This window comes from Orycteropus afer, unplaced genomic scaffold (genome assembly GCF_000298275.1).
Source record: "Orycteropus afer afer isolate SDZICR_OR568_19922 unplaced genomic scaffold, OryAfe1.0 scaffold00094, whole genome shotgun sequence".
NCBI lineage: Eukaryota > Metazoa > Chordata > Mammalia > Tubulidentata > Orycteropodidae > Orycteropus > Orycteropus afer.
Window position 1 is genome coordinate 4,073,974 of NW_006921681.1, and position 22,789 is coordinate 4,096,762.

Here is a 22,789-nt window from a genome sequence, read left to right on the forward strand (position 1 = left end):
ATGCAAGGAGACTCAAACCAGTCTCAAGGAATCCTCTCTACAAACGAACACTAGGATGCTGATACATTTTTAGTTGTGGGGTTTTTAAATATATAAAGAAATCTTTAGAAGATATTCCTTTTGCTTTTGCAGCTCCTATTGTATGTAAAAAGTCCTGTTTCTCCCCCCAAGAAATGGGGCTTCCACAGCCAGCGCTAACAAATAAATAACTTATAACTGCTTGTCGCCTTCTTTCTTCAGTCGACTAGAAAGGAAAAAAAGGAAAGACTCCTTAGACCAGGCGGCTCAAGGGTCCCCACTCCTGCTCTGAGCTGCCTCCTGCATAGTTGACTGGGCTGCCCTCCCTCCCAGGTGGCCACTCCTTTTGGGTCTATGGGAGGAGCACCACCCTGGCCAGAATGGGTGGGGCCATCATCAGGCTACGCTAGTGGCCAATAGCACACTTTGGGCTGCTACTTGGGAAGGGGTCCCTGTCTCTCGGCCTGCCCGACTCACCTGTAATAATCTTCCTGACTTGGTAGGTGGCCACCATGCATGTGGGGGTGTCCATGCAGCCACTGCTGCTCCATGGCCAGTCTCTGCAGCTCGGCTGACTGGGCGTGCATGGCCTGTAGCTGGTGGGCTGCTGACATGGGGGGTGGGATGGCCCCTGGCAGATCTCGGGGGTAGGGGGTACCTGCCAAACACACAATAGCCCCTGCTACAGAAACGGCAGGGTGTGTGGGTGGGCAGCCCAGGCACAATACCGGAGAAGTCAGAAAAGGGCCTGCCCACCACTGACTGTGGACAGCTCAGCCAGTCCTTGCCAGGCTCCATGTTGTTGTTGTTGTTGTTATGTGCTGTCGAGTCGGCCCTGACTCATAGCGATCCCTCCTTGGGTTTCTGAGGCAGTATCACTACGGAAGTAGGATTGCCCAACCTTCCTTCCGAGGAGTGGCTGGTGGGTTTGAACCACCAGCTTCCTGGTTAGTAGTCAAGTGCTTTAGCCACTATGCTACCAGAGCTCCTGCCAGGCTCCATAGAAAGGGGCCATTATAGCAGAGCTGCTTGGTTACCTGCCTGGATGTCCCCTCACCCCAGGCTTCCTGGTTCCCTCCTCCTTGTCATCCTCTGGGCCTCAGGTGAAGAGAAGCCTTTCCCCTGCACCCTCAGGTAAACCAGGCACCTCTGTGGTTCTCCCACTTCACATGCTCATCGCCCTGGCTCTCCTCATGCTGTTGGTCATTTACACAGTCCCCACTTCCCACCATGTTGGCCTTCCGAAGGGAGGAGTCAGCAGGCTGGCCTTGTGCACTCAGGAGGCACTGGCCAACGTGTGTTTGAGTATACGTATGAAGGACTAGGGACAGCCGACCAGATGACTACCCCAGCTCCATACTGGGTCCCTGCCCCTGCAAGTCAACATAGAGTTAACCCACATCCCCTGTGAGCACAGCAGGTGAATTCTTACCAAACACTGGATGACGAAGCATTTCATGCTCATGGGGTGGCTGTCCAAGCAGAGGGTTGGGAAGGGTGCCAGGGGGATAGGGGAATCGAGCCAGGTGTGGGCCAGCAGTCAGGGGATCAACCAGCGGGTGAACAGGGCCTGCGGAACCTATGGAAGGACAAAACCCTAGATGCAGGTGGTGCCTGGCTCAGGGGCTCTCTGCACGCAGCTCTCCTTGGCTGGGATTCCCACCAAGCTTCTTCTCATCAGAGCTGGCTCCTGGTTATCAGGGTTCTAGGTGCCATGTGGTTGCCCTATGGCTCACCTTCAATGAATGCTACACGAAGGAGTAGAGAACTGCAGGTGATCATGTTCATGAGCACTTCTTCCTCTCATTCCTGAGAACCCCTGCAGCCTACACTCCTCTGTCGGTTGTGCAGAGACCTGCCCTGTTCAAGTCCATGCACAGCCAGTGTCCCTCACCCCCAGGACTGTCTCCTTGTCCTTTTACTCCCACCCAGAGCCCAAAGGAGCCACAGAAGGTGTGTGGTCGGTCGCAGAGCCAGGCTACTGCTGTCCAATGTTGTTGGCAGGAGCTTAGCTCTGCAGGCTCCCCCTGCTGGCAGCAAACGCTGTGCATCTCCTTTTCTGAACGTCCCCTCACCCTCACTCCTGCACCACCTTCTGCCCTACTCCTCTGCTCCAGGTACCAGCAGTGCTGCAGATGGTTTCCCTTCCCACTCTCCCTGCATTACGTCCAGCCACACCCCCTTGCAGGACCTGGGCAGCCCAGCTTCAGGCCCACTGCACTTGCTCTCCTCTGCCTGAAAGTGCTGTCCCCAGCCTGGAAATGCTCTCCCCAGACACCCCTTTGTCCTTTTGTCTTGGCTCAAGTATTACCAGTTGGGAAGGCTGTCCTGATAGCTCCCCCATCAACATAGGAACTTCCTTTCTCTCTGCTTTATTTCTCTCCAGAACACTGGTCATAAGCTGACAGTTGTTTACCGAATGTCCCGTGAAGGTGGAAGGTGAATGTGAATGGGGTTCCGCTTGTCTTGTTCACTGCTGTATCTCTAGCACCCAGAACTGTGCTGGGCAGGCAGTGGTGATGAATGAGTGATGAACAAGTAAAGAACCAAAACAACGGACCTCTAGCCCTCATGCGGCACCAAGGCACACTTGCTGGTTATGCCAGCACTTAGAAGGCCAGCACAGGTGTCACTGAACTCTCTGCAGCACGTCCTGCAGATGGAAGGCCCTGTCTCCTGCTCCACTCACCCTAACAAGTACAGGCCACTTCTCTCCACCCCTGAAACGTTCTCTACAGGGCCTAGGCTGCCCAGCACAGGGTCAAGATCTGAGCTAAATACAGGTGCACAGCTGAGCCCAGGGTACTGCCAGCCAAAGGCCCTGGGCGAGGCAGCTCTCTGCAGAGTTGTAGAGATACAGGCTGTCTGTGAGTCAAGCAGAAATATAGTTCCTAGGCGAATGATGACTATTCTAAGACCTGTCAGGAACTGAGTGTTAGTTTAGGAACATCTCTCTGCTCCTTGAGAGCAATTCCATCTCTGGGTGGGCTCCTGTCCTCTCCCTCCTGATCACCTTCACCACAGAGCGACCCACACAGCTTTCTCAGACCCCATCTAGGTACCCACCTTGATGGAGAGGATCCTGCTGGTGAAGGTGGAGGTGTGAGTGGATGTGGGAGTGCTGATGGTGATGCGGCGTCACGTTGAACATCTGCAGCCGAGCCAGGGGGTCACTGGTCAGGGAGGCCATGCGCTCAGCGTGGATCCGCTCGGCCGCCAGTCTATCAGGGTAGCTCATTTCAGGCCGCAGCTGGGGGCCCGCCAGGGCCAGTCTCTCCCTCTCCAAGGGGTTCAGGCCCGGATGGAATGAAGCAAAAGGGTGAGGGCCAGCAGTGGGGGGGATGGTGAGGGCGCTGTGCCGGGCAAAGTGCTCCATGGGGTTGGTGGCTGGATGCAGTGGGTCCAGCTCTGGGGGCTTCACTTCAAAGCCTGGCTTCATCCTCTCCCGCAACTCACGCTCCCTGATCTCCCGCTCACGGATCTCACGCTCCCGGAGCTCCCGCTCACGGATGGTGGGGTCAACATTGTAGAGGCCAGGCATGTGGTAGGCCAACAAGGGGTCGGTGGGGTTGAGGGGCATGTAGAAGGGGTGGTTGCGGTTGGTGGGCGACATGACGTGAGGCCGTGCATACTCGCTCAGAGTCCGGAGGGCAGGTGTGTCAGGTCCGATGTATGGGGGCACTGCGGCAATGGTGGTTGGTGGGGGCTCGAAGGATGGCCGCATGTGGCCAGGGCCACTGAGCTGGGGGTCACTGAGGCGGCCTTCATGTGCTGAGCTGGATGCCTTCTGCTGCAGGAGAGGGGGGCATAAGGGGTGTGAACCATGTTTCTTGGGGACTGAGCCTGGCACTTCTTGCAGAGGTGGATCCTACCCTACTCCCATCCTGCCTCCCAATCTGAGATCTGGCCCAGGATTGACTGGCTAGGCACAAGGATGTGGTTTAGACCCTGCTGGGGGCCGGAATTGTCTGGACAGTCTCACTTGCCTGCCAGTTTCCCTTGTTCTTAGCAAGTTTGCGTATCTGAGAAAGAATGCATGTGGGTATCTAAGTGTGTGTCTCTGAGTAAGAGAAAGAGACTGTGTGAATGAAAGGAGGAAAAATGGGGCAGGACAGGGGGAAAGAGGAGAGATAGTGCACTAGGTACTAACAGGCCAGTAAACTCACTGGGGCCCCTTTCCCCAACCCCCAGAAGTAGGTAGCCTGATGACCCAGCCTAAGACAGCACCACCATGTGATACCATTGGAGGGAACTGATGTGGCCTGGTCATAGCCCTAAGCGCCTGGCTTTTCTCCCAGATTCTTCCTTTAGTTTCTCTTTGGTTCTTTCAAATTACTGTAGTAGAAAAAGACAGGTTCTTTCCTGGGAGGCCTCCTCATGCCGAAGGTCTGCCCAATCCCACACAGGCTGACACCACGTGACGGCCTGTGGACCAGCCTGGCCCTGCCAATGCCAAGGGAAGGGGTATGTGGCCAGAGTCCAGGGAGAATGAGGTCGAGTGCCAGGTCCATGGGTGTCAGGTGGAATGGCTCAGGAAAATGTGGCATTCTCAGAAAAACCTGGACATCGGGCCCTTTAAACAGTATCCCATCCTCTGGCTACCATGAAAATAAACCAGATGACACCTGACACTGGTGAAGGCCATATCCCTCCAGGCCTGGCCAATGTATTCATCCTGCACTCACAGGAAATGGGGTCTGGACCACCCTCACCCAGTCCCTGCCACCAGGACTCACAGCTGCACGCTCGGCCTCCCGCTCGCGTTCTCTCTCCCGTTCCCGCTCCTTTTCCTTCTCCTTCTCACGCTCCCGTTCCTCACGGGCTTTCTGCTCAGCCTCCCGCTTGGCCTTCTCAATGGCCTCCTCCCTCTTCTTGGCCAGTTTGGACCCCGCCAGAGGCATGAAGTACAGATCTGTTCGTGCGCATGAGTTGTAGCCCCGGTCCAGGTGCTTGTAGAACCTGAGAACAACCACATCTCACACTGGAGGCCCCTGACTTATCTGCCCAACCACACCTCACACTGGAGGCCCCTGCTTCATCTGACCAGCTCCCACCCAAACACCCCCCGCCCCACCCATTGCTGCCTACCTGCAAGAGCCCAGATTCTTAGAGCCATACCTGGCTGACTGGCTGGCATGGCTGGGGGTGTCCACCACGGTGGGCTCCGGAGATGGGCTCCTTGGTGGGGGTGGGGGGCTCTCAGGTTCCTCAGCCTCGTCCAGAGCCTCTTCTTTGATCTGGACAGTGGGGAGAGGGCAGGACGTGCCCCCAGGGATGCTGCCCCCAGAAGAAACAGCAGCAGAACAGGGTGGCTGGGCGGAGGTGCCAGGTCCCGCAGGTGGAGTAGAAGTGGAGGGGCAGGCTGGAGGGGTTATGGGAGGAGGGCCCCCAGGGACAAAGGGGTGTTGAGCAAATGGAGGTTGGGGGGGTACTTGGTGGAGGCCTGCTGGGGGGTGGGTGGCAGCAGTAGGAGGCAGGTTCTGGCTCTGGGTTAGCACAGGGGGCTGGGCAGGAGAAGAGGGCAAAGGCTGGCTCTGTGGCATGAGCTGCAGGGGTGGAGGGTGGGCTGAGGGGGGGTGATGTGTGGACAGGGAGCTCAAGGGCTTCAGTGCTGGTGGGGGTGGCAGGTTGGCATTCATAGAGAAGGGGGAGGGCCCTGAGAGGTGAGGTGGGTGCTTATGGGCTTGTGGTGCAGGCAGTTGGGGAATGGGAGTGGTGGGTGGGGGCTTGATGTGAGGCATGGCCAAGGGGGCTGGCGGCAAGGGCTGCTCACGTGGGGGCTGCTGGGACTGCAATGCAGCCTGAGACGTTGGGAGCTGCAAGGTGCTATGAGGGTGGGCTGCCGCCTGAGTGGTCCCTAGTGGGGCCTGGCCTTGGGTGGCCTGAGGAGGGAGACCGAAGGGCTGAGGGGGCCCTGGATGCTGCAGCAGGGGACCAGCCTGCAGGCTGTGAGGGCCAGGTGGGCCCTGACTGTGCAGTGGGGGCTGGGCATGAGGCTGGGCTGTGGTCTGGCCAGCTGGCCCAGTCAGAGGCTGTAGTGGAGGATGCGGTGAGGGTAGCCTCTGAGGGTGCAAGGCGGGTGCCTGCTGGATGTGGGTGTGGGGAGCAGGTGCCGTGGCAGCCTGTGGCTGGTTTGGAAGCTGGGAGGCAGCGGGGGAGCCCTGGGGAGGGCAGGCAGGGCCAGAGGGTGTGGGCCCTGGAGTAGGGAGCTGGGTGGTCCCTGGCAGGGCTGTGGAGGGAGTTGGGGCTGTTCCACTGGGAGCCTGCAAAGCTGACGGCTGGGCCTGCAGCATCTGCTGCTGGGCCGAGGAGTCCGAGTCACTTTCGTTGTCCTGGGGGCTGGGGATGCTGGGGGATGTGCTGCGATTGTCCTGGTCGATGTCTTTGGGGTCACTGCTACCCTCATCATTGACACTGCGACTGTCTGAACTCTCTCCCTCGCCTTCAGATGGTGAGTTGGGCCGGCTGATCTCCTACGGCCAGAAAAAAGAGGGACAAAAGCTGCAGGAGAGCACTCTCTGCCTGGCACTGCTAGCACCAGACACACAGTAAAGGCTTGTGCAGGTGACGCAGCAAGGTGAGCCCCACATTGACTTGGGCCACAAGCTCTAGTTGCCTCCCTGGGAGACAGGGTGCCACCATTCCCCAGTGAGGATCTGAGCTGGACTTCTGAATAGGCATCAGCCTGCCAGCTGTACACAGCATCACTCAGCTGCAATACTCACCTGGGTCTTGGTTTTCTTGGAATTGGTTCTGTCTGCCTCCTCCGTGTCAGAGGCTACTTTCTCCCGCTGGCGCTTGGTGCTCTTAAGAGGTGATGAGGCTTCCTCCTTAACCTTCTGCAGTGGGGAAGCCCACAGGGGCACATCAGGCTAAGGGAGCATGTCCCATCAGCCTCAATGAGGAGATGGTAATAGCTCAAAGACCCTCTGCTCCCTTATTCTGAGCTCATCTCCAGAAGCAAGGAAGCTCTGGAAAGGGCTAGCAGGGCTAGGAAGGAACATGTATCTGGGAATGGGAATATCTTGGTTTTGGGAGGAAGGAGCCTTTCTGACAGCTTCCTGCCCTCAGCCTCTGAGGCCTTGGGAAACTCAAGGCAGAGGAAGCTCCCAGAGGGGAATGATCAAAGGTCAGTGTGGGAACCTCAGTGACATGCCCTCCCCTCTAAGCCCCACACCTCCAATCTGCAGCCCTCAGGCCAGGGCAATACTGGTGCCCCAGAGAGGCTCCATGGAGAGCATGCGGCCCAGGTCTAAGGAAGCTGAACACTAACTCTAGCCACCCAGGGTTTTAATGGGAGGAGGGTCCATGCAGCCCTACCTGCCCATCCCCAGTGTCCCACCTTGGCTGATTTCTTCACTGTCTCTGATTTACTGTCATTGCTGGAGGTGCTGGCAGCGCTGGGTGAGTTCCGGCCGCTGGAGCGGACGTCTTCATTGATGGGTGAGGTACGACCATCAGGGCTGGCTGGCTGCTTCTTCCGACCACTTCGTAGTGTAGACATCTGTGTCCCCAAACAGGAGTGTGGTGAGACTGGATCCCTACTCCTCATGGGGGTCTACCTGAGCCCAACACACATGCAAAGCCCACTTCCCCTGGTAGCAAATGCAGCCCACTGGCTATTGTCAGGGATCCTGCCTCTCCCTTGATGCTTGCTCCAGAGGTCAGTGTGGAGCTAAGGGAGGAGGTGGGGTGAATGAGTGGGTTCACATGGACAAGACAGCAACTCTCAAACTCTAAGCATTCATCTCACTGTGTCTGACAGAATTGAGAAGATTTTCTGAAAGGCAGGGAGTCAGCCAGGGCAGTATCCAAAGTTCCCCATGATGCAAGTACACACAAGCTGTCTGTGAATCACCTTGCCCTTTCTGTTTATTCCATGTAACTGCCCACTCCCCTAACCCAAACCAACTAAACCCCTGCTGATATAATCTGACAGGATGGGAAGTGACCTAAAGAGATGAAGCAGTCAAACAACGTAGCTCAACTCCTATAACCACTGTTTCTGCAAAAGCCTCCACGGCTCAGAGATCACAGCATAATGCTGAATGCTAGTTCACCAGCCTCTCCTGAATGAGCAGCGACCAGGCTGCTGGGTGACAGCAGCTATGATGGGACATCAAGGTCCAAGAAGGTGGATGGTTCCACACACTTGCCAGAGGTGCCCTGGGGAGGCCAGTGCTAGAGGAACCCTGAAAAAGCTTCTTTCCCCAATGTCCTGCCACATTTCTGACATGGAAACAAAGTTTCTTTATGGAAGGGACCATGCAATGAAAGAAAATTATACCAGAAGTTTAAAATTTATAAAAAGAAAACAAACCCAAGAGTCTGTAAAATTTCAATAGTCAAGATAAACCACACTAGAGCTGACTGGTGCTTGGGACATTAGAAGTGGGAGGGGCTGGGAGAGGTGGCCCTGAGCCAGAGACCCACAGCTGAGCTCTCTGAAACTCAGCTCAGGGTGTATACCTCCACCCCAAATCCCAAGGAAAATTGGAGAAGGAGGGAATGGAGCACTCCTCCTAGCTCCCCACACAAAGCTAATGCCTTTGGGTAAATACTGTCACTTCAAGGGGCCTGTTTCTCTACCTAAAATAAAGCACATCACTTTTTCTTCTGGTGGGCACAGCTTTGCACCTCTTCCTGACATGGAGCTGGGTCAAAGCCCCATGGTAGGAGGGGTAGGTGGTGTGGGGGGGACTCACCGAGCCACGACTCCGCCGCGTCCTCATGCTATGCTTCCCAGTGAGCCCATCCTCCTCCTCTTTGACGGGTTTGAACATAAATGGTGGGGGATCCACTGGCTTCTCAATCGGGGGGAGCTCACCGTACTTCTTGAAGTGGATGCGGCAGTCTGTGCAGAGCAGGATGTTTTCCCGGCCACCGTGGTGCCAGTCTTTGGAGGCTGTGTGTGGGGAGAGACAGGGGTGGGCTGTCACCCTTGGAAGCCACCTGTATCCTTGGGGATGTCTGAGCAGAGAAGGCCCTTCTGCCGGAGCTCAGCCCAATGACAGTGCCATGAGAACCATGCAACACTGGGCTTGGACAGATACCTATTACTCAGAAAACACAGGAGCTGGGGCTGCCCTGCTCTCTCTGGGGTCTGGAGAGGTTTTAGGGATGCTCAATGCCACCCCCAAATCACTGGTACCCAGAATGAACTGGCAGCAGGCTCCCAGGAACCACAGGGCCCCAAACTTGAGCAAGTCCTTCCTATTTTACTGGTCCCTACTTGATGCTGACTGCTAAACAGAGGCATGAAATCAATAAAGACTTGTAACTTTTTCAAACCTAAAGCAGAGTGTAGATGTTCAGAATCTGGCAGTACCCATGTTTGGCCTGCCTGCTGCAGAGACGGCCCTCTTTATCCCTCAGTAGGTAAGGCACTCACTGGTGGTGAAGCAGTGGCGACAGGCGTATCCCTTCAGCTCCTGTTCACTATCTTCACTGTCGAAGTCATCCTCGCTGGCTGAACTCAAGTCCACTGGGCACCATGGGCACAAAGAGGGTGAAGAAGGGAGCATTAGTTTCTGCTGAGACCGGGGGCCACAATGTGACCTCTGGCCTCCCCAGTTTAAAGCCACCAATCAGAATGGCTCAAAAGGCTGAGGCAAGCAGAATTCATTAGGGACCACTCTGAATCCGTAAGAGTCAGTCATAAGAATGAAGAGTTTACGTGTAAGGGGTGGAACTCAAGGGTCTGCCAGGCAGATTTAGGGGCTAATGTCACTACACCTGCATCTTGGGCGGCTGACACAGATGCCCACAGCTGGCTGAATTTGAATTGGGAAAGCGCATCTATGATGCTTTCCTGCCTCGCACAGGCATCCTACAGAATTCTCTCTCCAATGAGCCACGCCTCACAGTATTTCTGGCTGTTTCCATGCATGACATCAATAGCCCTCCAGCGCAGGGCCTGGACCTGACAGAGTGCAAGGCACTATTCCTACAGTCCAGTTTACAGAGGGTAAGGAGGAGTCATGGGTGGGCTTCACCATCATCATGGATTGCATTTCACACAGGAACCAAGAAGAGGACCTTAGAAAGCATTTGTTTCTTCTCAGAGGAAAAGAGAAAATATTAATCTGTCCACATTACTACCAAAACAATAGTACACTAAGAACTCAAACAGTACATTACCTATTAAACAAATCTCTTCAGGTACCAAAAATACCTCATTAGGTACCAAAAATACCTCAGTCCAAGGCCAAGACTTGTATTTTTGTAAAAAGTTAAATGAGACTGGATTTATTAGAAAAATTAAAATGTGTGGATAATTAAAAAAACAACAAAGAAAAACCTCTTCCACTGGTCATCTGAGTCAGTGCTACATTTAGGTCATGCTTCACAGACATATGCACACATGCACACACTTGCACTGACCCCCCCAGGCTATCAGCTCCAAATCCAGCTCCTCTGCAGAGGCCAGTACTGTGAGGACTCCCACGCATGCTGGCATGGGGGGCGGATCACAAACATGTGGCTCAGTATGGAAAGTCTCCCACTACCCATTGCAGTATCGAGACCTAGCTCCCACTTACAGAATTCACTAGAGGGGGGCCTGGAGGGTGTGTTGACGGGTGTGGATGCTGTGCGAGTCTTAATCCTCCTGAACACAGCTTGTCTGCGATGCCGGCGATGGGCCCGAGAGCTGGCTGCTTCAGGGGTTTTCTTCCAGTAGTAGTAGAAGGTGATTAGTTCCCCCTGTAAGAAAGAATGGGTGGTTGTGAGCTCAAGTGCACAGAGGGGTTTTGGCTTTTAGATGTCCCCTATGCGTCCTCTTCTGCCAAGAGTAAGAAGGTGAGTACAAGTCAGAGTTTGTTCCTGGAGCTGTGAGCTGCCCAGGGGCTAGGCTGATGGGTCTGTCTCAGTCCCTCAGAGCGTAACTGCCAGGCATCAAAAACATTCATTTATTCAACAAATATCTATGGGGTGTCTACTATGTGCCAGATACTACAGCTGCCCTGAACATTGTGGCACATCAATAAACAACAAACAGGAAAGAGAAAAAAAATCCCTGTCCTTGTTGAGCTCACTTTGCAGTTGCATGTGTGTAAGTGTACAGAGATGTGCTCTTCACAGTATTCTAGGGAAATCACACTAGGAAAGGAAATGCCTGGTCAATTAGACTGCCCCAGAAACAAACACAGAAATCCAAGGAGGTGTGGGGGGACTCGGACCAAGCAGAAGGGTGAACAAACCAGAGACTAAACCCCAGGAAAATGCTCTACAGATTGCAACCCAACCTGATGCCCATACCTGGACAAGGTGGCACTAAGTCCTAATGGTGATGACTGGTGTTTGACAAAGAAACACTAAGAAGGGACCAACAGTGTGCTGGTATAGAGATGAAATGTCACACAACACAAGGTCAGCCTTTAAGACTAAACGAGTTCTTCTTCTCATGGTCCAACAAAAAGGGAGGCAAGTCATCTTGCATTTTTTTTTTTAACAAAAAGACCTGTCTGGTACCCCTGCACCCAGGGGCTCAGTAGGCCGGTTCCTGTCACACTGTATACAGAAATGGCAAAAAGGCACCCTGGTGGATTAAAGATGATTTCTTAAAATAAACATTAAGATAAAGTATCTGAAAATTTTAAGGTATCTCCTAAAGCAGTGAGAGAGCCTAGATCACACTGTGCTTTTCTAATTAAATCAGTGTTGTAGAAAGTCAATTAGCTTGGGCCAGACTACCATATTCTGTAATAATGGGCTCAAAAATACCAACATTTGTGAGAATGGAGCAGGACTGAGTAGCATACCATTCTGTTAGACACTATGAGATGAAGCCAACTCCATGGCCCCTAACAATAACACAGTACCCTAGGAAGTTGCCCTGGGCTATCTGGACCTGTACGTAGAAATGACTTGGCCAGGAACCACTCTGCTTTGTTGTTGCTAGCGTTAGGTACTATTGAGTTGGTTCCAACTCATAGTGACTCTATGTACAAAAGAATAAAACGTTATCTGGTCCTGCACCATCCTCACAATCCAATGATTGTGAGGATATCTGAGATTACTGCTGCAGTCCTGTTTTTTGCTAACCCTCTACTTTACCAAGCATGATATCCTATTCCAGGGACTGGCTCCTTCCTGATAACATGTCTAAAGTATGTGAGTCAAAGTTTCACCATTCTCCCTTCTCAGGAGCATTCTAGGAAGCTCTGGTGGTATAGTGCTTAAGACATTTGACTGCTAACCAGAAAGCTGGAGGTTCAAACCCACCAGCCTGTGTATTGTTTGGCTGAAAGGCGATCCCCAGGGGTGTGTTCATTTCTATGTTTGAAGGGTTCTTCAGCAAAATTTTACCTGTATGTGATACTAATGATATTTCTTGATAATTTCTGCCTTCTGTTGGATCACTTTTCTTTGGAATAGGCACAAATATGGATCTCTTTTTAGTTGGTTGGCCAGGTAGCTGTCTTCTAAATTTCTTGCATAGATGAATAAGCACTTCCAACATTGCATATGTTTGTTGAAACATCTCAATGGGTATGCTGTCAATTCCTAAGCTTTGTTTTTTGTCAATGCCTTCAGTTACGCTTGGACTTCTTCCTTCAATACCACTGGTTCTTGATCATATGCTACCTCCTGAAATGGATGACCACTGACCCAGTCTTTCTGGTACAGTGACTGTGTATTTCTTCCACCTTCTTTTGATGCTTTCTGCATCATTCAATACTTTGCCTATAGACTCTTCAATACTGTAGCTCAAGGCTTGAATCTTTCTTCAGTTCTTTCAGTTTCAGAAATGCTAAACATGTTCTTCCCTTTTGGTTTTCTAATTCCTGGTCTTTGTATGTTTCCTGTAATACACTTTGTCCTCTTGAGCTACTCTTAGCTACTCTACATTCAAGAGCAAGTTTTAAAGACCTTCTGACCTCCATTTTGTTTCTTCTTTCTTTCTTATCTGTTTAATTACATTTTGCTTTGTTCATGTATGATGTCCTTCATGTCATCCCACAACTCGTCTAGTCTTTGGTCATTAGTGTTCAATGCATCAAATCTATTCTTGAGATGGTCTCTAAATTCAGGTGTGATATACTCAAGGTCATACTTTGGCTCACTCATGGAGTTGCTGTAGTTTTCACAGATTGCATTCAGTGAAGTCCATGTATACAGTTGCTGTTTATGTTGTTGAAAAATGGTATTTGAAATGAGTAAGTCATTGGTCTTACAAAATTATATCATGTGATCTCTCACTTTGTTTCCATCATCAAAGCCGTATTTTCCAATTACTGATCTTCATTTCCAACTCTGCCTTATTTGCAAATGGAGGTGCCAAGAAAAGGCAGCAAAGACTTTATTCTTCAGTGACTTAAGATCTTGTTGTAAAGATTCAAAAAAAAGCATAGATGAAACACAAGCTCCATGACTGACAATGAGTACCCGATCACATGGGGTTTCATGAAAAACACTTCTGGAGGAAGTGGCCTTTAATGACGACAATGACAAGTAAGTTGGTAGAGAAGTGGTCATATATTAGGTGTGGAAATGGTTTCTGCAAAGCAGGTTAAATGTGTCCTGGGGAGGGGGCTAGAAAAATACCAGAGCTGGGCATTTTTCTAGGAAGTGGTTACACCGACACCATGAGATCTTTGAAGGAGGGCTATTACCAAGGAACTTCTGGCACTTTGGTAAACCTTCCATTGTCTCTTGGCACCATGGATGTGTTTCTGTCTTCCGGAGCACCACTTAACATGCTATTAACTCTTTTGGTTCTGAATTAAAGATTCTTTTCTGTCATGTAAAAAGCCTCCGCACCCCCTTCAAGTCCAGGTGAGCTCTTTCAGCCCTGTACCTATCCAAATATTGGCTTAACAGCTGGAGATCTCTGTGTATGCAGCAGCTGGCCTCCAACTCAGGCTGACATGATGATAGAAATGGCTAAAGATTAGAATTCTTCAGACAAAAACCACCAAATATCCTACTGAACTGCCCAATCCCAGGAGTCAAAGTGTTTCCCAGTCTATGCTTGTTATTTCATTGCTCATGTATGTCTCAAAATCCAGAACTGGCAAATGATTAAAGGAACCAGGAGAAAGTCAACCCAGATTCCTCCTCCAGCCCCAGTTGCTACTGCAGCAAAGGGAGAGAGAAACATGTTCTTCCCTTTTGGTTTTCTAATTCCTGGTCTTTGTATGTTTCATATAATACACTCTGTCTTCTTGAGCTACTCTTTGAAATCTTCTGTTAAACTTCCTGCCTCATCTTCCCAGCAGGAAGCTGCCAGAGGCCCCCATTTCCATTAATCCCCTGCACTGGGAACAAAAAAAAGACCCACAAGACCTGGCTTCCATTTTAAAGGTCCACTCTGGCTGCTAGGTTGGGAAATCAGTTAGCTAGCTACTGAAATGAACTATGAAACACATGATGATGGCTTAGACCAACTGCCAGCAATGGAGGAAATGGCAGAAGTGGTGAGTTTCTGGGCATATTTTCAAGGTAAGGCCAAGATTTACTGATGGATTAAATGTGGGCCGTGAGAAAAGGGAAGAGTTAAGGATGATCCCTCAAGACTCCTGGCTGGAGCAAACGAAAGGATGGAGTCAGCTGAGCGGGATTTAGAGCGAGATCAGGAGCTTGTTTTCAGACATGGTAGTAAATATGAGATGCCAATCATACATTCTAGTCCAGATGTTGATCCAGCAGCTGGACTATGAGCTAAGTTCAGGGAAGAGAGAAGCCTTCTCTCTCTCTCCCCTTTATCCTAGCAAGACCATGAGATGTGTCCAACTTTTTTCTCTCCTCATATTTAATCCACTCATTCCTCTCACTTGGTCACAGTTTGCTGGATGAGATCACAGAGGACCAATGGCTGGCCCCTTATAATCAACCCAAAGAGGCTGTAAAATGAAGATTCTCAGGTCCATACACTGAATCAGGCTCCCCAGTGAGTGTAGCTGAGAATCTGCTTTCAAAACGCTCCCCATGTGATTCTGATGTATAGCCAGGTTTTGGAAAGCATGGGCCCAGATGAAACCATCTTGCAGATGAAGAAACCAAAAATCTAGAGAAGACTGTGCCCATGAGCTGGTAACAGCATCCCAGGTTCCCTACTCAGCATTCACTCACCAGACTACACTGTCTCCTACTTTCCTCAGTGTCTCATCCCTGGTGATCATCTGAAAAGCAATTTAAGTGAATAGTAGTTGTGATGGTTAAGGTTGTATGCCAACTGCTGGGTGATGATTCTCAGTGGTTTGGGAGTTACAATACAGTCACCCCTCATGATTAGATCTGATACAAGGTAATGACCTCCATGATGAGATCTGCTATGAGATGAAAGGGAGTTTTCCTCAGGAGTATGGCCTGTACCCAATATATATGGATGTTCTGGCAAAGCTCTTTGGCTTTTTGCTTGATCTGCATCCTGCATCTGGTTTGTCATCATATCTCTGGCTTTTTGGACTTGAGCCACTGGCCTATCATATTGCCTGCTGATCTTGGGATTTGTTAGCCTCTGCAGCCTGTCATCTGGCCTGCTGATCTTGGGTTAGTTAGCTCTTGTACCTACATGAGTCAGGAGAAGCTTGAAACTTACCAGCCTCTACAATCATGTGGGCCATTTCCTTGAGATAAATTAATCAATCTCAATCTCTCAAACTCTCAATTCACTCTCTCTCTAAGGAGCTCTGGTGATACAGTGTTAAAGCATTTGGCTATTAATCAAATGGATGGTGGTTCAAACTCACCAGCTGCTCTGTGGGAGAAAGATGAAGCAGTCTGCTTCTGTAAAGATATACAGCCTTCAAAACCCTGTGGGGCAGTTCTACTCTGTCCTATAGGATCACTATGAATCATAATCAACTCTATGACAGTGTGTTTTATATATATATATATCTATATATATACACACACACACACACACTTCTGGTTTTACTTCTCTAGAGAACGCAGTCTGAGACAGTAATAGAAAAATAGTTTTGAATTCTCTCCTTTTTTGGCCATTTCTCTTTCCTTTTGTTATCCCTAATAAAATGTTGGTATTATGAGACAGAATTGACCAGATGGCAGTGGGTTTGTTTTTTTGGGTTTTATCAGTGTCGTCACTTTATTAGCATAGAAATTATTCTCACATCATGGATCAAGTGCCTCTTTTTAATTTGAGGCATTCAATACTTCACCAATGATGAGAGCACTCTGGGGCTGACCTGCTTGGAGAAAGTGTGATAGGACAATATGTAACAGATGAAGCACAACCCTGGGCCAATGAAGCCAAGTAGCTGACCACCATGGACAAATATGAGTTTGCGCGTGTGCGCATGTGCACACACACAGTCACCAGTTCTCAGTTCCATAAGATAGTAGTAACTCAACAGAAATGGAAGAGGCAGGAAGGGACTTACTTGCTTTTGCTCCAATTTGTTTCTTTATCATGTGCTACTCTACAAATGCATGCTACACCCTGTCCCAAGGTGGCTAGAACATCCCGAGCCCCTAAAGTCCAACAGACTCCTGCCACTTCAGGTCTCACCTTGAATATTCATTTATCTATAAAGGTGTACTCTGGAGATAATGTGGCTCTGGTTCAGACCACCACAATAAAGTGAGTGAGTAACACAGTTTTTTTGTTGTCCCAGTGCATAAAAAGTTATGCTTATACTATACTGTAGTCTATTAAGTGTGTGATAGAATTATGAAAAAGTTTGAAATATTGTAAGAATTAAAAAAAGTGACACACATGAAATTAACACGCTGTTGGAAAAACAATGCCCACAGACTTGCTAGAAGATTGCCACAAACCTTCAATTTGTAAAAAAATGCATTATCTTCAAAGTGCAATAAAACGAGGTATGCTAATCCACTGACCTTGGCTGTAGGAAACAAACTCATAAAGCTGCTGAAATAAAACTGACCTGGCTCTAGTTTTCCTATGAGGAAATATGGAACAGAAGCCAAGGCAGGTCCCAGTTACTCTTCAAATGCTTTGTCAGGGTAACATGCTTCATCACTTTAAAAGGTCAACTGGTACAATAAATCAGGGCTTGAGTGCCAAGGCTTGAAAGAATAAAAAAAAAAGTAGTGTTTTTTTTTTTTTTAAAGTGGTTTCTCCCACCTCCTCCTTTAACCTGAATCATTTTGTTGCTGTTGTTATGTGCCATCAAGTCAGACCTGACTCACAGCGACCCCTCCTTGGGTTTCCAAGGCGGTATCATTACGGAAGTAGACTAAATAATTTTAGGGGCCAAAAAAAAAATCCCCTAAACTCTCTGCTGCCGAGTCAATTCAGACTCAGAGTAACCCCTCCTTAGGTTTTTGAGGCTTTATCTCTATGGAAGTAGATTGCCCAGTATTCCTTCTGTGGAGTGGCTGGTGGGTTTGAACCTCCAGCCTTCTGGTTAGCAGTCAAACGCCTTAGGCACTATGCCACCAGAGCTCCCATTTCAGAGGCCAGAGAATCATAAAGGCCTGGGTAAGAGGAAATGTGAAGCTATAGGAGATGGAAGAGAACAAAGACGGGAGGGGAAAATGGGTGGGAAGGTGCTACCTGGGTATCTGCCAAACTTCAGTCTTACTTGCAGGCTGTTAAAATGCAGCAGCCACCCTGACATTTCTAAACAGCATTTGTCTGTAACTCAATATTGCCTCACACAGTTACAAAATGATTATTTCTGTTTCTCAAATACAAATGTTTTGAGTCTCAAATGATTTTAAAAGTTAGTATAATTCACAGATTAAAAAAAGGAGAAGCCCAAGTTCAGTGAGACTAAGAGACTGATCCAAAGCCAAAAACACGAGACAGAAAAAAAGGCTCAGGGACAGTTCAGGTTTACAACGTTAAACCTCTATTCCTGCACTATGTCCTGTTAGTAGGTGAGAAAATCAAAACACGAAAGAAAGAAACCTAATACTGAAATAAACACCACTGTGTCCATATTTAAGTATCAGTTTTTAAAAGAAGGAGTCTAGCAGATTTCAGTGCATGAGGGCCAAGAATCAAAATGACCAAGCAAGAAAGACCCTCTTTCACAGGTATAAAATTATAGTTGATGACAAAATGAAGGCGTATGCATTTAAAAATTCAGGCCAGGAAGATGGAAGCCTGGAATTTCATACACTGCTGGTGGGAATATGAAATGTTCAAACCACTTTGTAATACTGTTTGGCAGTTCTTATATAGTTAAACTACATTTATTATGACTCAGTAGTTCCACTCCTATGTGTCTACCCAAAAGAAGTAAAAACATATGCCCACATAAATACTTTTACACAAGTATTCATAGAAACTTTATTTTCAATGGCCAAAAACTGGGAACCACCCCAATGCCATCAAGAGGAGAATAGATAAACAACTTGTGGTATGTCTATTAATGGAGTATCACTTGGCAATTAAAAGGAACAAACTATTAAGACAACAACGATCAATCTCAAAAACATCATGTTGAATGAAACAGGCCAGACATAAAAGAGTACATACTGTATGATCCTATTTGCGAAAAGGCACAAAAGTCACAAAAGCAAATTAGTGTTTGCCTCTGGCCGAGGGCAGGGGAGTCAGCAGGTGTGGCACTACCTGCAAAGGACACAAGGAAGCTTTTGGAGGTGACTGAAATGTTCTAAAAATTGATTGCGGTTTTGTTTCCATGGGTATATGCTTGACAAAGGAGCTCTGGTGGCACAGTGGTTAAAGCAATGGCTGCTAAGCAAAAGGTCAGTGGTTTCAACACACCAGCTGCTCCACAGGATAAAGATGAGGCAGTCTGCTTCCATAAAGATTTACAATCTTGGAAACCCTATGGTGCAGTTCTACCCTGTGCTATGAGTTGGAATTGACTCAGTGGCAGAGGGTTTGGCTTGGTTTTTATAGTTATCAAGGAGCCCTGGTGGTGCAAATGGTTAAGTATTTCAACTCTAACTAAAAAGGCGGCAGTTCCAACCTACTCAGAGATACTTTGAAAGAAGGGCCTAGTGAGCTATTTCTGAAAGATCATAGCCATTAAAAACTCTACTGAGTACTATTCTACTCTGAAATACATGGAGTCACCATGAGTCAGAATCAACTCAACAGCAACTGGCTTGTTTCTGGTTTATATAGTTGTCAAAAACTCACTGAACTGTGCGTTTAACATGAGGGCAGTTTTATGGTATGTAACTTATACTTTAATATCTTTTTTTTTTTTTAAGAAGCAAATCCAGGCCAGGTTTTATTAGCTGCCTCTCAACCACTGTAATTCTACTAAGGGATTAAGCACTGGAATGGAGCGAATCTAGGCGGATTAGAGCAGCATGCTAGTGACTGCATGGGTGGCTAGGTCTTGAGCACAAACAAAAGAACATGTTGGGGAAGGCTTTGGTTCTACAAATAGGGAGTGAAGCAGCTTATGGCTTCACCAGAAATGAAGTCAACTCAAGTTTAATCAAACATGCATAGTGTGTGCTGCAGAGACCTGCTGCACATAAATTCAGGGAACAAAAGCTGTTGCAGAAATCAATAGCTTGCTGAAACATTAGCACAGGCCATCATTGATCAAAAAGGCAGCTCCACAAAGGCAGCCTTGAAAATTACCTCCTGCTTTTGCTTGCAAGCAAACACAGAGGTATAAATGTTGTCGACATGAATGGCCCATAATGATCATTTTGTTCTCGGTGATCTCACCTCATCTCACAACAAGGTCTCACAGTCAACACATCTTATATCTCGGAACTGTAATTGCACACAGCATGATGAACTAAACTGGTTTATGCCTGGTCAAAGGAGGAAAAGAAAGGAGCAAAGGTATCTCCAGTTGACAGCCCTATGGGCTGCAGCTCCTGCCAAGAGAAGTGTTCAACTCCATCAGTTATATATTTAGCAGATGCTCTGTCCCTCTGACTAATTCCTTTCCTTTTTTGGGGGGTGGGGTGGGGTAGGGGGCTGGATTTTTCCAGAAGGTCATATGCAAGCAGCCACTGACAATGGTACAATTTTGGCTGCTGGAATGAGGCAGCAGCAGCTTCCTTCCCAGGGCACACTCTCCACACAGCAGAAGCCTTCTCCTTGGCTAGCCACTCATCCAGGGCTGGAAAAATAAGCACCATTACTTTCTTTGATTGTCTACAAAAAGAAAAACACTGGTGTGGGGGTGAGAGGAAGAAGCTGCTCAGTGCAGTGCTTGATCTGGGTGGGGTGGGAGTCAGAGGAGGAAACAAAGAACAGCAGTATGGAGAGAAGAGCTGGGGTGACAAAGGCTCCAGGCACCTGTATTTTGTAATCCAGAGGCCTTCTGGGCTCGACCATTTGTAATTATTCTATAGAAGGGCCGTTGGTTTACTTCTCCTTGGCCACCATTTTCCCTCTGTGCCCTCCTGTGTTAGGCTGTGGGTCCATCAAATTCACTAATACACAAGATGTGAAAGCAGGCCTTGTCAACAGCTCCTTGCATTGCTTGGGCAATCAGGCTGAAGCCACAGGGGCTGGAGGGGCTCAGTCCTGCTAGCTCACTGTCCAGAGACAATTTTTTAGGTAAAAAACCCATTTCAGGGAGAAGTTCTGTGGACACAGCTGGGCCCATTCTGCTTTACCTGAGTTAACAGCTGGTGAGTAGCATGTTCCAGGGGCTGAATGGGCACTTGGTGTGTGAGTGTGTGTGCACGTGCACAGATGTGTAGGGTGGGGAGCTGACAGCTTACTGCAGGAGACCGACCATAGCTCTCCTTTCTGTCTCACAAGCAGGTCAACTTACCTGCAGGCATGTGGCAAGCTAAAACACTGCCTGCAAACATAATGACTTAATTTCCCACGGGCATTGCAGTGCTAAGAGAGAACAGTAACTTGTCCTGACCAATTAAAACATTTCTTTTTTTAAAGTAAGATAAGCTACATGTCTTCCTTTTCAAAGGAGTCTTGGGGGAGTGAAAGTGTACAGCAGATGATGAGGGGGAAGGCACGGTAAGCATTCCAAGTATCAAAGGCTTACTCTTAGCATCCTGTGTGTCCCTGGAGTGGAGCACAGGAGCAAAAAGCCCCCTCCTCCGCAGTTTTCTTATGCCCAGCACCAACTTCTCAGGCAGGAGCCCTCCGAGAGCTTGGTGTGGAGGCAGGAAAAGGAGTCAATTTGTTTCATCCTGGATTAGAAGCAGAAAGGTATACCCAAGAATGGGTCCAAATTTGTTTTTTTGTGATTATGGTACGTTATTTCCTGAGGAGAGCTTGGAGAGCAGTGGCAGATGAGGCCTGGGGGCCCCCACCTCACAGGGTCCTGGGTGCTTGCGGCCTGCCATCTACTATCAAGTCTTTTCTTTAGATACCCGGGAAGGTGCATACACACACACACACACACACACACACACACACACCCCTTTTAGTTCCGTGTACAGAATAAATTTCCTTTAACTTCCATCCTCACAACATAGGTTCTATAATCATCAGAGACGAACGATGAGGACCTCTGGTTCCAAAGCTATGTTAAGGAAGGCCCTGGAAATCCAATGTCCTACCTCCTTGTACACCTAGACAGAGGGAGAGAGAGAATGAGTACGAAGGAATGTATAGGAGCACGCATGAATGAAGGATCTAATCTAGGTCCCTGCACTGGGGCAAGCACCAGGCTCCTGCTGCAGAAGGTCCCCATCAGTGATGGCCACCAGTGCCTTCTCCACCGGTGAGGGAAAGCTCTAGTTAATTTCATCTTTACCACGAAGTTTCAATAGGTATCCTTTCTGGGCCAAACACTGCTTACTAAAACTAGAGGCAACAAGGGAGACAGCAAGGGAAGTTAGATTTGGAAGCTGCTCATACACACTGGGATTAAAGATACAGCTTCTTTCTGAAGCTGCTTTAGAGGGTATTTTACAGAGTTCCAACAATTTTGCTCTTTTGCTCCCAGGGCTACCACTGCAGGGATTAGACTAAAGTAAACATATAGAAGAAACTATCTTAACTCTTTTAGACATATTATTAACGATGATGTAAACAGTTAACATGCTTGGCTGCTACCTGAAAGGCTGGCAGTTTGAGTCCACCCAGAAGTGTCTTGTAAGAAAGGCCTTGCAATCTACTTTTAAAAAAATCAGCCACTGAAAACCCTGTTGAATATAGTTCTACTCTGACACACAAGTTGCCAGGAGTTGGAGTCAATGGCAATTGGTTTCATATTTGGTGTTTTTATTAACTGTTCTTATTACACTAAATATGAGCTCTGGTGGTGTAGTGCCTAAGGCACTTGACTGCTAAGCAGAAGGCTGTTGGTTCAAACCCACCAGCCACTCCTCGGAAGGAAGGTGGGGCAATCTACTTCCATAGTGATACTGCCTTGGAAACCCAAGGAGGGGTCACTATGAGTCGGATGCGATTCCACGGCACGTAACAACAACAACGTTACGTTAAATATAAATATTTCAATATGAATACATACAGAAAAGGAGTTAAACCATCTTCACAAACCAAAAACCAAACCAGTTGTCACTGAGTTGATTCTGACTCATGGTGACCTATAAATCTAAGCGCTAATGTGCAATTTGTTAGAATCAAGGTGGTATTTCCCTGCGAAAACTTTTATTTGAAAAACATCCTCCAACTGTTATCTGGTTCCTTTCTCTGGTAGTAAGTAATCCACCACTTACTGAATGGAGTGATCTAAAACTTTTTTTTAAGGTTTATTTTCCTAGGGAGAACTTCTAGCAAGCATTAACTATGAAGCAAGGCCCCTAAACTGAGAAGGGGCAGGAGGAGGAAGGAAACATGGTGTAGAGCTGTCTATCTCAGATGTCAATCTCCAGCCTGGGCCCCAATAGTGATCAAGGCCTCAAGGGGCTAGCCATGGACAATGCCCCTTGTGAGAGCTGCTCT

General features: G+C 48.6%; 1 protein-coding gene across 1 annotated transcript in view; it reads right to left on the reverse strand.

Moving 5' to 3' along the window:
* Window positions 1-210: 210 nt before the first annotated feature.
* RERE (arginine-glutamic acid dipeptide repeats) overlaps window positions 211-22,789 on the reverse strand; it is a 470,759-nt gene continuing 448,180 nt past the window's right edge. Inside the window, exons 12-22 of the mRNA XM_042781181.1 lie at window positions 10,560-10,722; window positions 9,410-9,502; window positions 8,724-8,923; window positions 7,361-7,522; window positions 6,744-6,857; window positions 5,137-6,491; window positions 4,755-4,977; window positions 3,085-3,808; window positions 1,451-1,597; window positions 496-676; window positions 211-244 (exon numbers count right to left, since the gene is read on the reverse strand). Coding sequence (XP_042637115.1) covers window positions 211-244; window positions 496-676; window positions 1,451-1,597; window positions 3,085-3,808; window positions 4,755-4,977; window positions 5,137-6,491; window positions 6,744-6,857; window positions 7,361-7,522; window positions 8,724-8,923; window positions 9,410-9,502; window positions 10,560-10,722 — 3,396 coding nt within the window. The remainder of the gene's footprint in view (window positions 245-495; window positions 677-1,450; window positions 1,598-3,084; window positions 3,809-4,754; window positions 4,978-5,136; window positions 6,492-6,743; window positions 6,858-7,360; window positions 7,523-8,723; window positions 8,924-9,409; window positions 9,503-10,559; window positions 10,723-22,789) is intronic.